Source organism: Vulpes vulpes, chromosome 13 (genome assembly GCF_048418805.1).
Source record: "Vulpes vulpes isolate BD-2025 chromosome 13, VulVul3, whole genome shotgun sequence".
NCBI classification, from domain to species: Eukaryota; Metazoa; Chordata; class Mammalia; order Carnivora; family Canidae; genus Vulpes; species Vulpes vulpes.
In genome coordinates, this window is record NC_132792.1 from 37921626 (window position 1) to 37937653 (window position 16028).

General features: G+C 57.2%; 1 protein-coding gene and 1 long non-coding RNA gene across 2 annotated transcripts in view; one reads left to right on the forward strand and one right to left on the reverse strand.

Moving 5' to 3' along the window:
* The window catches only part of LOC140595160 (uncharacterized), a 30201-nt gene extending 26224 nt beyond the window's left edge, over positions 1 to 3977 (reverse strand). The window contains exons 1-2 of the long non-coding RNA XR_011996565.1: positions 3573 to 3977; positions 2928 to 2963 (exon numbers count right to left, since the gene is read on the reverse strand). This is a non-coding gene — a long non-coding RNA (uncharacterized lncRNA). The remainder of the gene's footprint in view (positions 1 to 2927; positions 2964 to 3572) is intronic.
* A 1235-nt stretch (positions 3978 to 5212) lies between these two features.
* On the forward strand, positions 5213 to 9259 carry TSPYL5 (TSPY like 5). The gene is made up of 2 exons (XM_072734255.1): positions 5213 to 7292; positions 8446 to 9259. The coding sequence occupies exon 1, from the start codon at positions 5277 to 5279 to the stop codon at positions 6375 to 6377; it is 1101 nt and encodes a 366-aa protein (XP_072590356.1). The 5' UTR covers positions 5213 to 5276; the 3' UTR covers positions 6378 to 7292; positions 8446 to 9259.
* The last annotated feature ends 6769 nt before the right edge of the window (positions 9260 to 16028 follow it).

Genomic DNA, 16028 nt, shown 5'->3' on the forward strand with positions numbered 1-16028 from the left:
AAATTCCATAGAGTAAGCAAGACTTACTGCCGTTTAAGAGCTTCAAACTGTCTCCTCGGGGAAAGACAAAAATCACTGTGGCTAAAAATGTCAAGTCTGGGATTTTAAAGTTCTATGGGAGAAACTGTGGGGAATGTTAGTCTCTTGGTGGTGGAATAGGTTGGATCACTGGATCCAACTGGAATGTCTTTTTCCTAGCTTGTTAATTTCTGTGATTCAAGGAAAACAGACCTTAAAAGGAATGGAGAAAGTATGATTTCTAGAGAACAAAAGTGAATGCTAATTACTTCAATATTTTGAAAAGTGTTTTTACAGATTTTTAAAAAAAGATTTATTTATTTATTTGTTCATGATAGACAGAGAGAGAGAGAGAGCCAGAGACACAGGCAGAGGGAGAAGCAGGCTCCATGCACCGGGAGCCCGACACAGGACTCGATCCCGGGACTCCAGGATGGCGCCCTGGGCCAAAGGCAGGCGCTAAACCGCTGAGCCACCCAGGGATCCCCTGGTTTTACAGATTTTTAATAAAATTTACAAATGATGATATATCACATTCAAAAAGAACCAATTAAGTGCTTGTATTATCATGTGTTTAAGCCCCTAATTATTGAGAAAAGGGCAAAATTTCCAGATTTCTGAGTTCACGATAGTAAACTTCTCTTCCATGATATTCACAGAATGCTCCTGATAAATGCAGTGCAAATGGAGATGTTTTATTCCCAACGTGGACTGTCGAAATGAAACTCACTTATGTTGAGTCTCTCACCACACCGGGTAAATGCCCCACAGAAAAATGACTCCTGAGTAACTGGTGTACATATGTATTATGTTTGCATGTGTAAGAACACGTATGTATATGCATGATTTTACACTGGACACTGAAAGGTATTTTTTTACCCACTAGAGAGAGTTTGATATTTTAATCCCCCGAATGAGAATTTTACATCATGGAGAAGTGGTTAAGAGTGTGGGTGCTGGAATCTGATTGTCTGAGTTAAAGCCACTTAATTAGCTATTGAACCTTTTTGTATAGCAGTAGCCTCTTGTCTAAGAAGGGAGCAATGACTGCACCTGCCCCTGAGGTGGTTGAGGGGATTAAGTGAATTAGAACACGGCATTGTATAAAGTACAAAATAAATGTGAACTTTCACTAACATTACTAGTCTGTGCAAGGCCCGTGCTAACCGCTTTGGGGGATAAAAGAGACACAGTCTTTATGCTTACACAGTTTACTGCTTAGTAGGGAACTCAAGCTGTATAGTCTTGTATGCAGTTAAATATTAATACCTGAGAAGAAGATCAACAGTTCAGTTCAACTGCATGGACCTACCTCTTAAATACAGAAGCCATGTGGGCTGGGTGACCCGGACCAGAGGAGGAGCTTTACATCAAGTGTTAGTCTCACATTGGTTTCCCTTCACCTGATGCTTATCGCTTTGCCAAGATGAAAACAGGTTCAAGGCATAATAAACAGCATTTCCAGGGGCCTGGTCTACATTAACCTTCAGGGGTTTAACTACGGGTGAGCAGTAAATGACGCAGCTGCTGATGCAGGAATAAGGCTCCTGATAATGGAGTTTGGGAGAGCAGGGAGCGCTCTGAGAAGCGGGCCGGCCCACCAGTTTCTGCAGTTTGCAGGGGGGACAGTGACTGCTTCAGCTGATTTTTATGTTTGTTTGTTTGTTTGTTTGTTTTCCTGAGATCTACAGACAATTCCAGACTGTGGTTATCCAGTTTAAGAGGGTATTCTGTACAAGGACTGGCACGAAACTGCATGTCTAATTGCCAGATACATATTACTTGATACATACACTTCTCTGTGAGATCAAGGACAGGACTACTTCCCGTGGTCTGGGGTGTGCATGGAAGGCCTTGGGAGAAAGTGATGACGGAAGGGCCTTCCGGGCACCCGGGTGGTTCAGTCGGTTAAGTACCTGCCTTTGGCTCATTCTGAAATTCAGAATACCCCTGAATGAAAGTTCACATTTATTTTGTGATCTTTCACAAAATGTGATCTCGGGGTCCTGGGATGAGCCCTGCGATAGGCCCGCTGCTCAGTGGGGAGCCTGCTTCTCCCTCTCTCACACCCCCTGCTTATGCTCTCTCTCTCTCTCTCTCTCTGTCAAATAAAGGAATAAAACCTTAAAGAAAAAGTCCTTCAACAAGAATTTAAGGTAATCTTTGGATTAATCCCTTTTAAATCAAATATTAATTTCCCTAATCTATTTTTTTATAAAGAGGAACCCCTTTATTTATTTATGATTTTATGTAGGGCCCAAGCCCAATGTGGGGTCCGAACTCATGACTTTGACATCAAGAGTCACATGCTCTACCAACTGGGCCAGCAAGGTACATCATCCCCTGACTTAATTTTTAAGTGTATCAATCTAGATTTTTCCCCACCTACTGTCCCTGACTGGTGCTCATACCAAAAGATGATTCTCAGCCTAAAAAATGAGTTTAATAAGTTTTCATTTGTTGATCTGAGTATATAACCTTCATCTATAAAATTGCTTCTGGGGGGATACAGGGGTATTCTGAATTTCAGACAATTTATAAACCCATTTTTTTCAAACACTATTTTGGTTGGTTCTTGTCGTTAGCATCAGACACTGTTGCAGGCCCGTATGAACCAAAGAAAGATACCTACCCTTGTGGAAGGGACATTCTGCAGAGGAGAGACAAACAATACACGGGATAAATAACTGGTATAGGTGCTGGAAAGGCAGTAAGTGCTAAGGAATAAAGAAAAAGTTGTCCAGGGTAAGATGGATGGGGTGGGTGGCAATTTTAAAGAGGACAGTCATTGAGAAGGGACCCTCGAGCAACGTGTGAAGGGAGCCAGCCAAGATGACCAAGTATCGTGGGGGAAGAGCATTTAAGGCGCAAGGAAGAGCCCACGCAAAGGTCCTGACGCAGGAGCTTACCAGGGAGTCTGAAGAGAAGCAAAGAGGCCAGGGTACCTGGAGGGAGTGGGAGAGACAAAAAGATGAGGTCAGAGAGGTGAGCTGGGTAACGGGAGGAGGGAATGTGCTAGATCATATGGAGCCTTGCAGGGCCCTGAGGCTTTGAGAGTCAGAGGTCACCTGCACGGGGCTGCCCCAAAGCGAGGCCGGCTGGGGTCAACAGGATCTCTCTTTCCCGTCTCCTATATTTCAACTTTTTATTTTTATTTTTTATATTTAAACTTTAATGTGGATACCAATACACCAAGCCCTCGTTTAAGATTCGAATTCTGATTTAGCAGGTCTGGGGCGGGGCCTGAAATTCTCTGCTTTTAACAAGTTTGTGGGTGGTGCCAGGCTGCCCGTCTGTCTCCAAGGCCACACTGACAACAAGAGTAAAGGGGTGCTGGGGATCCCTGGGGGGCTCAGCAGTTTGGCGTCTGCCTGTGGCCCAGGGCACGATCCTGGAGTCCCGGGATCGAGTCCTGCGTCGGGCTCCCGGCATGGAGCCTGCTTCTCCCTCTGCCTGTGTCACTGCCTCTCTCTCTATGTCTATCACAAGTAAAATAATAATAATAAAAGAAAAGAGTAAAGAGGTGCCGGGTTCCCAGGGGCTCTGGAACTTACCTCTCCGTCAGCTGCGTGCCAGGGCCTGCTCGTTCTTGGTGAGCCTGTAGGGTCTTTGTTGGCTCTCCTACTGCTCTTGGTCTCACCAGGGGTCTCACCACATCAAGGTCCTGCCGCTTGGCCAGGGAGACCAGGGTCTAGAAGTCAGTCTGGGAACGAGAGAGGTCGCCCCGCTGTTCCCATGCAGGGTCTAGGAAGCCTCTAGGGCCTCCCCCTGCCGCTCTGCAGGCTCTGACCGTTCCTGTCCTACTCGATTACAGGACATCCGAGGGGGGCCGGCCCCTGGGGTCCTCTGCCTTGAGGGCCTAGGGGCGAGGTAGCAGGGTGCCCGCCCAGGCACAAGGGAGGATGCCCTGCTCATGCCTATTCTACCGGCAGAGCTCCATCCTCCGGAGCTAGAGCCGCAGGGGCAGGCCTGGGCCCAGCCACTTCCAAGGGGCAGAGGGTGCGCGCCCCCGGGGCCCGGGTTCCAGCTGCGCGTTCATCCCACTGCGGGCCTCAGGGTCGTCCTTGGGCGGAGAGGGAGCCACTGCCCACCCGGCGAAGCGCGGCGCAGGTACCAGGCCGCTGCCCCTGTCCCCAGGCACCCGCACGGGGCGCGGCCAGGGCTTTCCGCGACGCCCGGGTCGGCCGCTCCGCCAGCCCGCGAGGGCCACGGCAGGTAGTGGACGGGGCTGGGTGCGCGGCTGAGGACGGGCATGGGGGGCTCCTGCAGACCGGCCGCCGCCCCGCCACCCGCAGCGCGCAGGGGGCGCCGGCGACCACAGGGCTGGCGGGGCGGGGGCGGGGGCGGGCCGGGGGCCCGGGCGCGGTCAGGGCGGGGCGGGGCGGGGTCGGCCGGGGGCGGGGGCGGGGTCGCGGTCAGGGCGCGTCGGGTCGGGGTCGGGTCGGGGTCGCGGTCGGGCCAGGGTCGGGCGGGGGCGGGGTCTGCTGAGGTCGCGGTTGGGGCCTGCCGGGTGCGTGGCCTGCCGGGGCGTGGCCTGTAGGGGCGTGGCCTTCCGGGGCGGGGTCGGGTCGCGGTCGGGCCTGCCGGGGGCGTGGCCTGTAGGGGCGTGGCCTTCCGGGGCGGGGTCGGGTCGCGGTCGGGCCTGCCATGGGCGTGGCCTGCCGGGGGCGTGGCCTGCCGGGCGGGTCCTGCCGGGGGCGGGGTGTGCGGGGGCCGGGCCTGCCGGGGGCGGGGTCGGGTCGCGGTCGGGCCTGCCGGGGGCGTGGCCTGCCATGGGCGGGGCCTGCCGGGGGCGGGGTCTGTCGGGGGCCGGGACTGCCGGGGGCGGGATCTGTCGGGGCGAGGGGGGGCCGGGACTGCCGGGGGCGGGGCCGGTCGCGGTCGGGCCCGCCAGGAGGCGTGGCCTGCTGGGGGCGGGGCCTGCCGGGGGCGTGGCCTGCCGGGCGGGGCCTGCCGGGGGCCGGGCCTGCCGGAGGCGGGGTCGGGCCCGGGTTGGGTCCGGGTCGGGCCTGGGTCAGGTCGGGGTCGCGGTCGGGCGGGAGCGGGGTTTGCCAGGGACGGGGTCTGCCGGGGTCAAGTTGGGGTCTGCCGGGGGCGTGGCCTGCCGGGGGCGGGGCGTCGGCGGTGCGCAGCTGCGGCGCGGGAGCCAATCGGCGCGCAGCGGGCCGTCGCGCGAGCCGGGCGTGCGTCGGTGACGTCACGGTTGCCATGGCGAGGGCCGCGGGCCGGCAGCGCGTCGGGGGAGCCGCGGCGCCAGCATGAGCGGCCGCAGCCGCGGCAGGAGGTCGTCCCGCGCCAAGAGCCGGGGCAAAGGCCGCGGCCGAGGCCGAGTCCGCGCCGCCCCCGCCCCCGCCGCCGCCCCGGAGCCTTCCCGGAGCTGCGGGCCCGGCGAGGACCTCCCGGCGGCGCAGCTGCAGGTGCACGTCCCGGCCGGGCCCGCGGAGGAGGCGGCGGCGGCGGCGGAGGCGGCGGAGGCGGAGGGGGAGGGGGAGGCCTGCGCGCTGCCCCTGGACTGCGGCCTCGCGCTGCGGGCCCGGGCGGGGGCGGCGAGGCCGAGGGTGGGTGCGCGCGGCGGCGGCCGGCGAGGGCCCGCGGGGAGGCCGAGGAGGGCGGCGGGGGACGGCGGGGCGGGCGCGGCGGAGGGGGAGGGGGCGGGGGGGTCGGGGGAGGCGGGGGGCGCGGGGGGCGCGGGGGGCGCGGGCCCCGGCGGCCGCATGGACACGCTGGAGACGGTGCAGCTGAAGCTGGAGACCATGAACGCACAGGCCGACCGGGCCTACCTGCGCTTGTCGCGCAAGTTCGGGCAGCTGCGGCTGCATCACCTGGAGCGCAGGAACCTGCTCATTCAGAGCATCCCGGGCTTCTGGGGCCGCGCCTTCCAGAACCACCCGCAGCTGTCGTCCTTCCTCAACAGCCAGGACCGGGAGGCCCTAGGCTACCTCAATAGCCTGGAGGTGGAGGAGCTTGGCCTGGCCCGGCTGGGCTACAAGATCAAGTTCTACTTCGGCCGCAACCCCTACTTCCAGAACAAGGTGCTCATCAAGGAGTACGGCTGCGGCCCCTCGGGCCAGGTGGTGTCCCGCTCCACCCCCATCCAGTGGCTGCCGGGGCACGACCTGCAGTCCCTGAGCCAGGGGAGCCCGGACAACAGCCGCAGCTTCTTTGGGTGGTTTTCCAACCACAGCTCCATCGAGTCGGACAAGATCGTGGAGATCATCAACGAGGAGCTGTGGCCCAATCCCCTGCAGTACTACCTTATGAGTGAGGGGGCCCGGGCTGAGAAAGGGAAGGAGGGCAGGCCGGGCCCAGCAAGGCCGGCCCCCGAGGCGCCCGAGCCCGGGGCGCCCGAGTCCAACTGACCCTGCCCTAGTGTCCCGTGACCCCCCGTCGGACCCGCGCCTCACTGACCAGGCCGCCCGCCGGCCTGCCCGCCTGCCGTGTCTTCATGGTGGCCTCCACACACTGGCATCCCCCCCTGGACTTCAGTTACAAGAATAGGGTATAAGCGACCATGTTCTCTCACCTCCTTGTGGCCTTCATGCTTTTTCACATCAGTGCTCTGCGTTAGAGGGTCTCACCCCTACTGTTATACGTTAGGCACACCCACCTCAAGTGTGTGCGGCCTTTTGTCCGCATTGCCTGGACCGTGTGCTGGGCCCTGGCCCTTCCCAGCTGTCTGTAACGTGGACACTCAGCCATCCTCCAAGCGGACCAGCGAGTGTGTCCTCAAGCTCTGCTCCTTCAGGGCCGGTGACTTGCTGAGCTCCGTGTTGGCGCTGGCCATGCACGCCATCCACGGCAAGTGTCTCTGCTGCTGCCATGGCACAATGTACACAGTGTCGGCCGTCAGGCCAAACTGATTGTTCCAAAGCCGTGGGGTCATCAGCCCGGTTGCCGCCACCTTCTGGATCTCTGACTTTGGCCTGTGCTGCCCTGCGGGGTCCCCGGCTGCCGGGCATGGAGGAGGCTGAGCGAGAAGCGGTGTGCCGCGTGTTCTGGACCATGTCTCTCCCTGCCTGCGGGCCCTTCTGATGAACATTGATCGAGGTCTGTTCGTGCCCCATCTCTGTCTGGCCATTGAGATCTGTCTGGGTCACTGTTGGCCCCAGTTGGCCTCCAGGTCAACAAGGACCTCAAGAACTGCCTGTGGACCCAGGCCCCCTGCCCCTGCATGAGGCACACACCCACCCTCCCCAGCCTTCCAGGAGCCCGGCCTGAAGACTGGGGGGCGAGTGTGTGGACGTGTGCTCGCTGTCATCGTGCTGTGGCTCCAGGTGAGGGTGGGGACCAGACCCACGTACAGCCTGAGGCCCTCTGTCAACTCCACTTGTCCCTTCTGAGCCCGTGACCGGAGGCTTACAGTGGGGTTTCTGGCGAAGAGGTTCCTGGTCCCTGGGCCTGTGTCTACTTCATCTCACACCTCACTTGCGCTTCCTTCACTCCCTCTCTTCCTTTTTTTCTTTCTCCTTTCCTGTCCTCCTCCTTCCTCCACTTCTCCCGTCCCTTTTCGGTTTAATATTGCCACAGCTCAGAGAAAACAACCGAAAAAACCCGGGCTTTCTGCGTACAGCTAGTGCGACAGCTGGGACCTGGTGTGCACACTCGCACACTGGGCTGACGGGTGGACGAAGCGAGGCCAGGTGGGTCTGTGGGCAGACCTTGGGCCTGAGTCCTGGGATCACTCTGTAATTCTGAGGTTGAAAATTCTTTTCGTGCTGGAATTATAAGCCCTAAGGCCGCAGTGCTGTGGACTAGGGTTCCCTGTTCCACCTTTTTTTTTTTTTTTTTTTTTTTTGCCCTTAAGATCTGGTTGCCTCCTACTGTTTCCTCCCCTGTGGCGGAGGCCACCTGGCCTTCACTCTCCAGCTTTCTCCTCTCAGCAGTCCTTTGCTGTGTTTGCCTCTACCTTCAGGTCCGCTTAGGAGCAGGCTTTGGTCTGGGGGCGTGGGGACAGGGCTTGCAGAGTCTGTCGTGTATCACAAGGCTCATCACCAGGCTCATTTCCAGGGAGCGCAAGAGCTGAGCTGGCCCTCTTTCTCCTTCGCATCCCTAGAGGTGGGGCGTAGGACTGTAAGCACGCTCGCCCGCCCCCTAGCCTCTATCTCCTCAGGGGAGACCTTGTGCTGAGTTCCCCAAGGGCAGGGGAGGCCTTGCCTCAAGTCTGCAGTGGAGGTACCTGGAGAGGCAGATAGAAACCTTGAGGAGCCTCCGGGAGAGGAGGCCCATCTTACAGTGAGGCAGGATGGGGAGGGACCTTCCTGGGAGTGAGGAGGGGGAGGAAGGGGTCATGGGCCAGTGTCACGGCTCAGTGAGGGTTTGTCCACGGTTTTGTCCCAGTATTAGCTCATCATTGGTGGGTTTTATAAATCACAGGAACAAATCCAAGATGGAATAATGTTACTTTGTATGCTTTCTCTTTTGTTCTAGGTGTGGCCTTGCATCTGCAGAAGATTGAGGCTGTATGCTGCTTATTTTGCCATAAGTAAAATCTTAACCACTTACCCCATTTTTGCCTAATGGTAAAATGTAGCTGTGTCGGTCTGCTTTTTTTTTTTTTTTTGTAATGTTTTGCTCTTCATTATGGACGTTTCCAGACGTGCACAGAAATGGAGAGGCTATGTCAATTATGATCAACCTGGCATCTTCCTCTCCCCGCCTGTACTGATGGAAAGTCCGACGCTGTGCCAGCTCAACCTTGACTCCTTTGGGAGATCGGGACTCTCGGTGGTGGTGATAATGGTGGGGTGCACTGTCATGATCACATCAGGTCTGCTGTTTTGCTTTGAATGTTAACTAATGAAGTTCCGGAAGTGGGCCTTAGAAATGAAAGTCTTCAGGATAAACAGGGAGTCTCAAAAAGAGAGGAAAAGATGCTCCCTTTCCCCTGTATCCACAAGAGGAGAGAGACTGTTCTGTTGCAAATCTTTCAAAGACTGACACAATACGCTGTTTACTTGAGACCCAGGATATCAGTCCTTTTTGCCTGTGAAAGATGGAGGCTTCTGTGGCTGTTAGATGTATCATCCGTGTGTCCTGATCTCAGAATATAACTGGTCTTGGAAGTATGATTTGGAGATCGTTTGTGTGTTCTGTGAAAATAACCTCCCAAAACAGTTACTCGTTGTCTCACGTGGTAATCTGACATCCTGGTAATAATGCAAGTATTCCTTTGTTCCTAAACAGTACAAATAGCTGTAAGCTCCCATGCATGATGGAAAAATAAAGGTCTGTATCTCTGTTACATTTTTTATTTAAAAAAAAAAAAGAATTGGAAGGTGAAGCTGAGGCCTGTAGTTGAGGGGCTGCGTACGATGGCCTTGAAGAGTGATGCCCCGGTCTCGGGCCTTGTGTGACAGGTCATCACGTGACAATGTATGAAATTCTTATTCCGAGGCCCTCAGCAGACATTGAGGGTCTGCGGTTGGTTCTGGGAGGAAGGCAGGGAGTTCTTGTATTTAATGAATTTTCCAGGTTATTTTATTTATTTATTTATTTGTTTGTTTGTTTATTTATTTATTTTTAAAGATTTTATTTATATATTCATGAGAGACACACAGACACAGAGGCAGAGACACAGGCGGAGGGAGAAGCAGGCTCCATGCAGGGAGCCCAACGTGGGACTCGATCCTGGGACTCCAGGATCACACCCCGGGCTGAAGGCGGCGCCAAACCGCTGAGCCACCCGGGCTGCCCTTCCCAGGTGATTTTTGTGGAAATCCTGTGCTGCTCAAATTTTAGAAGACATCTGAATTTTGTGAGGAATCCTGTTAAACTGTGACCTCTGATTCCCCTGTCGGGCTCGGAACCTGACACAATTGCAGGTGATGTCAGTGCTGGTGGTTGTGAACTGTTCTCTGAGGAGCCGAGGAGGTGGCGTCCAGTAGAGCAGCGGTGCCCAGCAGACGCAGCTGCAGCAAGGGCGCTGGCCGCTGCCCAGGTGAAGGTGTTCTGCCGGTTCCGCAGCGTGGCCAGACGAGAACCGGGGTCTCCGACGCTGCGCAGAACGGCCGCGAGAAGGTGGATGCCCTTCGTCAGCGGAAGCAGCCAAGTGCCACCTACAGCTGCTCAGCAGAAAGTAGTCGGGAGAAATGAGAAGTGGGCCATTAAATGGCCCGAGAACAAGATTGGTCCGCGCGGCCAAGGGCTCGAGTCCGGAACCGGCGGCGCTCAGGGCCGAGGAGGGGTTCCGAGCGTCCTGGGCGCTCAAATGCTGGGTGAATGAATGAACGGAAAACCGTTTACAGTCAACTCCCTCAGGTCTGGCCCGGTAGTTGAATTTGCAAAGTCGGCCACGTTTGTTTGGTGAGGACATGTCGTTGATCGTGGGGCGGCCATCACGAGGGGTCACGGGCCGTGTGACTCCACGGAAAGCTGCACGCTGGGCTCCAGCGGCTGGAGGTGTGGGAGCAGGATGGCAGGGCTGGGCTCCTCTGCGGGCCTCTGCGGGCCATGGGAGCCCGGGAGCGCGGGTGGGCGTCAGGGTCGCGGGCAGACGTCCTGCAGGCCAGGGCGGGCCCGGGTGCGCTGTCCAAGAAGGGGAGTGGACAGGAGTCAGGATTTCGATGCAGCGTCTCTTAATTCTGAATGCTTTCAATCAAACAACAAAACAACCGAAATGCCCAGAGCCTCGCTATTAGCGACCCGTGGGGTGTGGGGCTCGGAGCGCGGCCTCTGTTTTGGCCCACATGTCCCCGTGGGGTGGCCTTGGGGCCCTGTGAGGTCTGGGGTTTGCGGCCTCTGCCCCTCTCCTCCTGGATGTGCCAGGCTCTGTCGCTGACGTCGGAAGTACAGCGCTGAGCGACAACCCGACCCATGCGCCCTCCTAGGTTTTAGCCTCAGGGGTTTCGTCCGGGGTGCTGGTGCCTCCGGTGCCTCCACTCTGTCCGTCCTCTGTCCACACCACTGCCGAGTGCTCTGGACCCTCGGGGAGCAGAGGGAAGCGCCTCAGCCCCGACGTGGGGCCGAAGCCCGGGCTGCTGGCGAGCCTGAGTCCCCGACCCTCTCCTCCGTGCTGAGTGCCGTTACCAAAGCTGTCTTCTGATGTTCACGCTGGTCTCGCTGGCCCTCCTGGCAGTGCTAGGTGCCTGGCCCACTGGCCTGACAGGAGAACAGCCACTCAGGTGCTGGACGCGTGGTCAGCCTCCAACTTGTCCCCGCACACGCGGGCCTCGCTGCCTCTGATCGGCCCAGCGACAGGTGGCGAGGCAGGTGCACGCTGCCCTGGGTGGCCCCCCGGGAACCTCATGCCCTCCCCCCTGGGGACCTGGGCCTGGGTGTGCCCCCGGGGCCAATGCGCGGGCAAGAAAGAGCAGAGAGCCCGGCCTGTCCACCTGTGGTTCCCGTGTCTCCTCGTTCTTCGCCTCTTCGCCTCTGCTTCCGGGACCCTCTCCAGCCGCAGTTGCCCACTGTGGGCCCCGCTCACGCTCGCGGATTCATTCCCCCGAGCCCTTGGTGCTTCCGTACGCTGACCGGTGACCGGGTTCTCTGGTCGTGTGTCCACTTACGTGCCCTCCGAGGCTCAGTCCTGAATTCCTGTCAACCTGGTCTCAGCCAAGCTTTGACAAATAGAAGACAGGATGGCCCCCGTCCGTGTGACGTCATGCTTCGCAGAGCACATTCACTTATGTGACGTCAAAGATGAGATCATGTCAAGCACTCGTTCAAAGCCTTCAGGAAAAAAGTCCAGAATCCTAAGACTCTCATAACAGGCCTCCCATCACCTGACCTGCATCTGTTTTTTTTTTTTTTTCCCCTGCATCTGTTTTACTTCAAACTTTTTTATTATGAAAAATTTCAATATACATAAAAGTTGACAGAGCACCATGATTACCCATGTATCTATTCTTTAATGATTTTTGACTTTGTGCCACATTTTCTTTTCTCTCTTGTTTCAAATTGTTTGGCGGACAATTTGAAAATAAGTTGCTTGACCCTTCGCCACTAAAAACTCAGCGTGCATTTCATAAAAAAGGACTTTCTCCTGCATAAACATAAGACCATCATCAGGCTGCAGGACACAGTTCCCAAATGCCATCTGACATCCAGTCCATATCCCCAGTCCATCCCTTCATTTTTCCCCAAATCATCTTACGATATCAGTCTTAACATCAAGATTGAATAACGTTCAGGCATTCATCCCTTCAATATTTTTTTTTTTTTAAATTTTTGTTTATTTATGATAGCCAGAGAGAGAGAGAGAGAGGCAGAGACACAGGCAGAGGGAGAAGCAGGCTCCGTGCACCGGGAGCCCGACGTGGGATTCGATCCCGGGTCTCCAGGATCGCGCCCTGGGCCAAAGGCAGGCGCTAAACCACTGCGCCACCCAGGGATCCCCCCTTCAATATTTTTAAAACAGTCATAATCCCCTCACTTTTTTCCCCCATGGCACTGACTTTCTGAAGAAGTTAGGCCAATTGTTTTATAGGGTGTCCCAGATTCTGGCTTCTTCTGATGGCATCTTCCTGGTGTCATTTAACATTTTCCTCTGTCTCCTGTATTACTTGTGAACTGAGGATGCAGAAGGAATGGTGAGGCCGGGGCTTCGCAACACACCACGTCCAAAGGCACAGCGGCAGCCCGCCGCCCTTCCAGTCAGCAGGCAGTTACTGAAACTACCGTGAGGGGACTGCTTCCCTGAACTTTCACCCCAGGGTTTTAGCAGCGTTGATGACATTTGTCCACATCTGTTATCTCACTGTGGGTCACAAGATAGCGACTTCCTAGTCTTGGCATTTCCTTTACGTACGCTGTCTGGTGTTTTCCCGTAGGGAAGACCTTACCCTCATGATCAACAGTGAACACTAAGGCCTTTCCTTTGTGATTTGACGTCAAGCATCACATTACATGAAAGGCCACGTAGATGCTTCATTTATTCCTCTTATTATCTGTTTTCGGAATCGGAAGTTGGTGTAATAATCGCCTCTAAAGGTTTCAAATGGGAGCATGTTTTTATTATCACTGTGGACTTGTGGGATCTTATTTAATGTTCTATGGGCCAAAGGCAGACGTGTAACCGCTGAGCCCCCAGGGGCCCCACTGACCTGCATGTTGCTCCTGATGCGGGGATGGCCTCACCGCTGTGGCCTCACCGCTGTTGTGTCCCTCATCATCCCCCGGGGGGATGAAAGAGCCAGGAGAGTGCCCGGTCCACCGTGTGTCCTGCCCCTGCTGGGGGGCATGGGGTCGGTGGGGGGCTGTGTGGGATCCACAGGGTGCTGGGGGGAGGGGGAGGGGGGAGCGGGGCTGCATCCCCGGACCCTGTGTGACCCCCGCGGCCCTACAAGCCCATACTCAGAGGGCGGTGGGATGAGGAGCGCACAGCGCGGTAGGTGCGGGCTTCACAGCCGCACGGACGTGCGAGGGGCTGTACGCGCCCGCCCTCCTCCCGCAGGTGCAGAGGACACCGGGGGATCCTGAGAAATCACAAATTGCTGCCATTAGAGTTTTTTGAATTGAGGGGACGCCTGTGTGGCCCAGCGCTTTAGCACCGCCTTCAGCCCAGGGCATGACCTCGGGTCCTGGGATCGAGTTCCGCGTCGGGCTCCCTTCGTGGAGCCTGCTTTTCCTTCTGCCTGTGTCTTTGCCTCTCTCTCTCTCTGTCATGAATAAATAAATAAAATCAAAAAAAGAATTTTTTGAATTGCCATTGAATTCATGTCACACAACATTGACTTTCTGAAAGCCAGCGGCGCTGAGCACCCCCACCCCTTTCCGGTCCCCGACCCCGAGAGCAAACCCTGTCCCCATGAAGCAGCCGCGCCCCAGCCTGTGCCCCTCGCTCTGGCAGCCACCAGTCCTTCTGTTCCCGTGGAGACGGACACCTGTGAGCTGCCTCCTCGTAGCCGATGCCGGGGACCGTGGTGGCCCGTGTCAGGGCTGCGTCCTGTGCTCCAGTGGCGTCTGTCCTCGAGGCCGCCCGTGTTGGCAGTGGCCAAGTGGTGACAGCAGCCCCAGTGGCCGCGAGCGGCCGGATGGACAAACAGCCGGGGCTGCATGCGGACCCCGAGCCCGCCCAGCCAGGGGCACGGCCGCTCAGCCTGGAGGCCTGCCCTGTGGAAGCACCGGGTCCGGGAAGGTGGGCCCTGTGGGCAGCGCCTGGACGCCCTCCGCTAGGGGTCCCCGTGGGCCCTGTCCTCCGGGGGACGCTGGGCTCGGCCGCCTGCCCAGTGGCTCGTGGCCGCCAGCACGCACACGAGCTGATCCCAGGGCTCGTGGGCATCTAGTTGCTGGTCACCCTCTGGCCCCAACGGGGCAGGAGCCACAGCCGCCGGGCTTCGCTGCCATGCAGGAGCTGCTCTCCGTGGGCGATACCCATCCCACCGGGTGCCACCGGCAGGGATGGGGGCGGAAGCGAAGGCTGATCGTGGTGCAAACCTGTAGGATGGAAGATTCCGGGCAGGCCTGGGGAGAGAACGTCTGGAAGGTGAACAGAGGGCAGGATCCCGGCCTTCGGTGCAAACAAGGCGCCATGGTCAGCGGCCGGAGCTTTACGGGGGAGCATCAATCCCCAGGAAAATCACTTCTGTGAGATTCAGTACCAACAAAAGCAGAAAGAATTGTAAAGGATTTAACTGGGCTACTTAAAAAAATTGATTAAGGAATTAAGTTGACTTAATGGAGTTTGTTCAAGAAAGTACTTTGAGTACAAAAATGTATCCACGACGACGTAATTGTGGATTAAACGGCAGCACTCTTAGGGGTCGAAATACCCCCAGGAGGGTCCATCTTTCTGAGTGAAAATATCTTCTTCTTATTATTATTTTTTTAAGATTTTATATATTTATTCATGAGAGACACAGAGAGAGAAGCAGAGACACAGGCGGAAGGACGAGCAGGCTCCACACAGGAGCCCGACGTGGGACTCGGTCCCAGGACCCCGGGGTCATGCCCTGGGCCGAAGTCGGTGCTAAACCGCTGTGCCCCCCGGGCTGCCATATTATTATTTTATTTTTGAGCAAAGTTGGCACTTGATATTAAGATGCATTTTATCTTTATAATGGTTCTTTGAAGACAGTGAAACGCTGTCAGGTCTGAGGTCCCTCTGGGGTGCGGGGACAGACGGCGAAGGCCCTCGGGAAGAGAAGCGCATGGGGATCTGTCAGGCCCCAGGGACAGGGATTTCTCATGGTGATGCAGGTTCTGGGCACCTGGTGGGGGGCACAGAGAGAAGCCACAGGAGTGACCCCGTGGGAGTGACCCCATGACCCCATGTTTAGGGGACGTAGGATGAATTCTCCCTAAAGGAAGCCCTCACCCTTAAAGGAGAAGGACGAGCAGCGACTCAATGGCCCTGGAACCCAGCGTAGCATACATGTGAACCCAGCAGCAGATGCACCTGGGGGCAGGAGTTCCTGGGGGCTCCCTGTGCTGGGGAAGGAGGGAGCAGGGCCGTGGGGCAGCAGGGGTGCGGTGGATGGAGAGATTTTGGGGGAACCGATCATGTGTGTGCTAGCGGGAGAGTTCCTGTAAAGAGTGAAAATGAGCAACACAGGAAAGAGGCCAGCAGCTGGAGTGAGGCGCCTGTGTGGTGAGAGGGCGCAGGGAGATGGGGGGGGCAGGCAGGAGGGCTCGGGGTGCAGGTAGGGTGCAGGGGGACAGGAGGGCTGGGGTGGGGGGGACAGGAGGGCTCGGGGTGCAGGTAAGGTGCAGGGGAGGCAGGAGGGCTCGGGGTGCAGGCGGGGGCTGGGGGTGCTGCTGAATGTGCCAGGGCTTTGGGGTTGGGTGTTTCCGTGGTCTCCATGACGGGGAAGCGGACAGCGAGGCTGGACGGGGGTGGGAGGAGGTGGGGGTGAGCGTGGAGGGCTCACCGGGAGACAGTGGTGTGAGTGTTTGGGGAGGGACCCTGCAGGCGTGGGACGCTGTCACCGCAGCCCCCCGCAGGCAGGCCGGGGAGCCCTTGTGGGGGGCGTGCCTGGGCCCCCCAGCACCCTGGGATCCCCCGCCCCGGGCGCGAGGCCCTCAGGACACCTGCACACTCAAGCATGGATTTGTGCGGCTGCACCTTGTCAGTA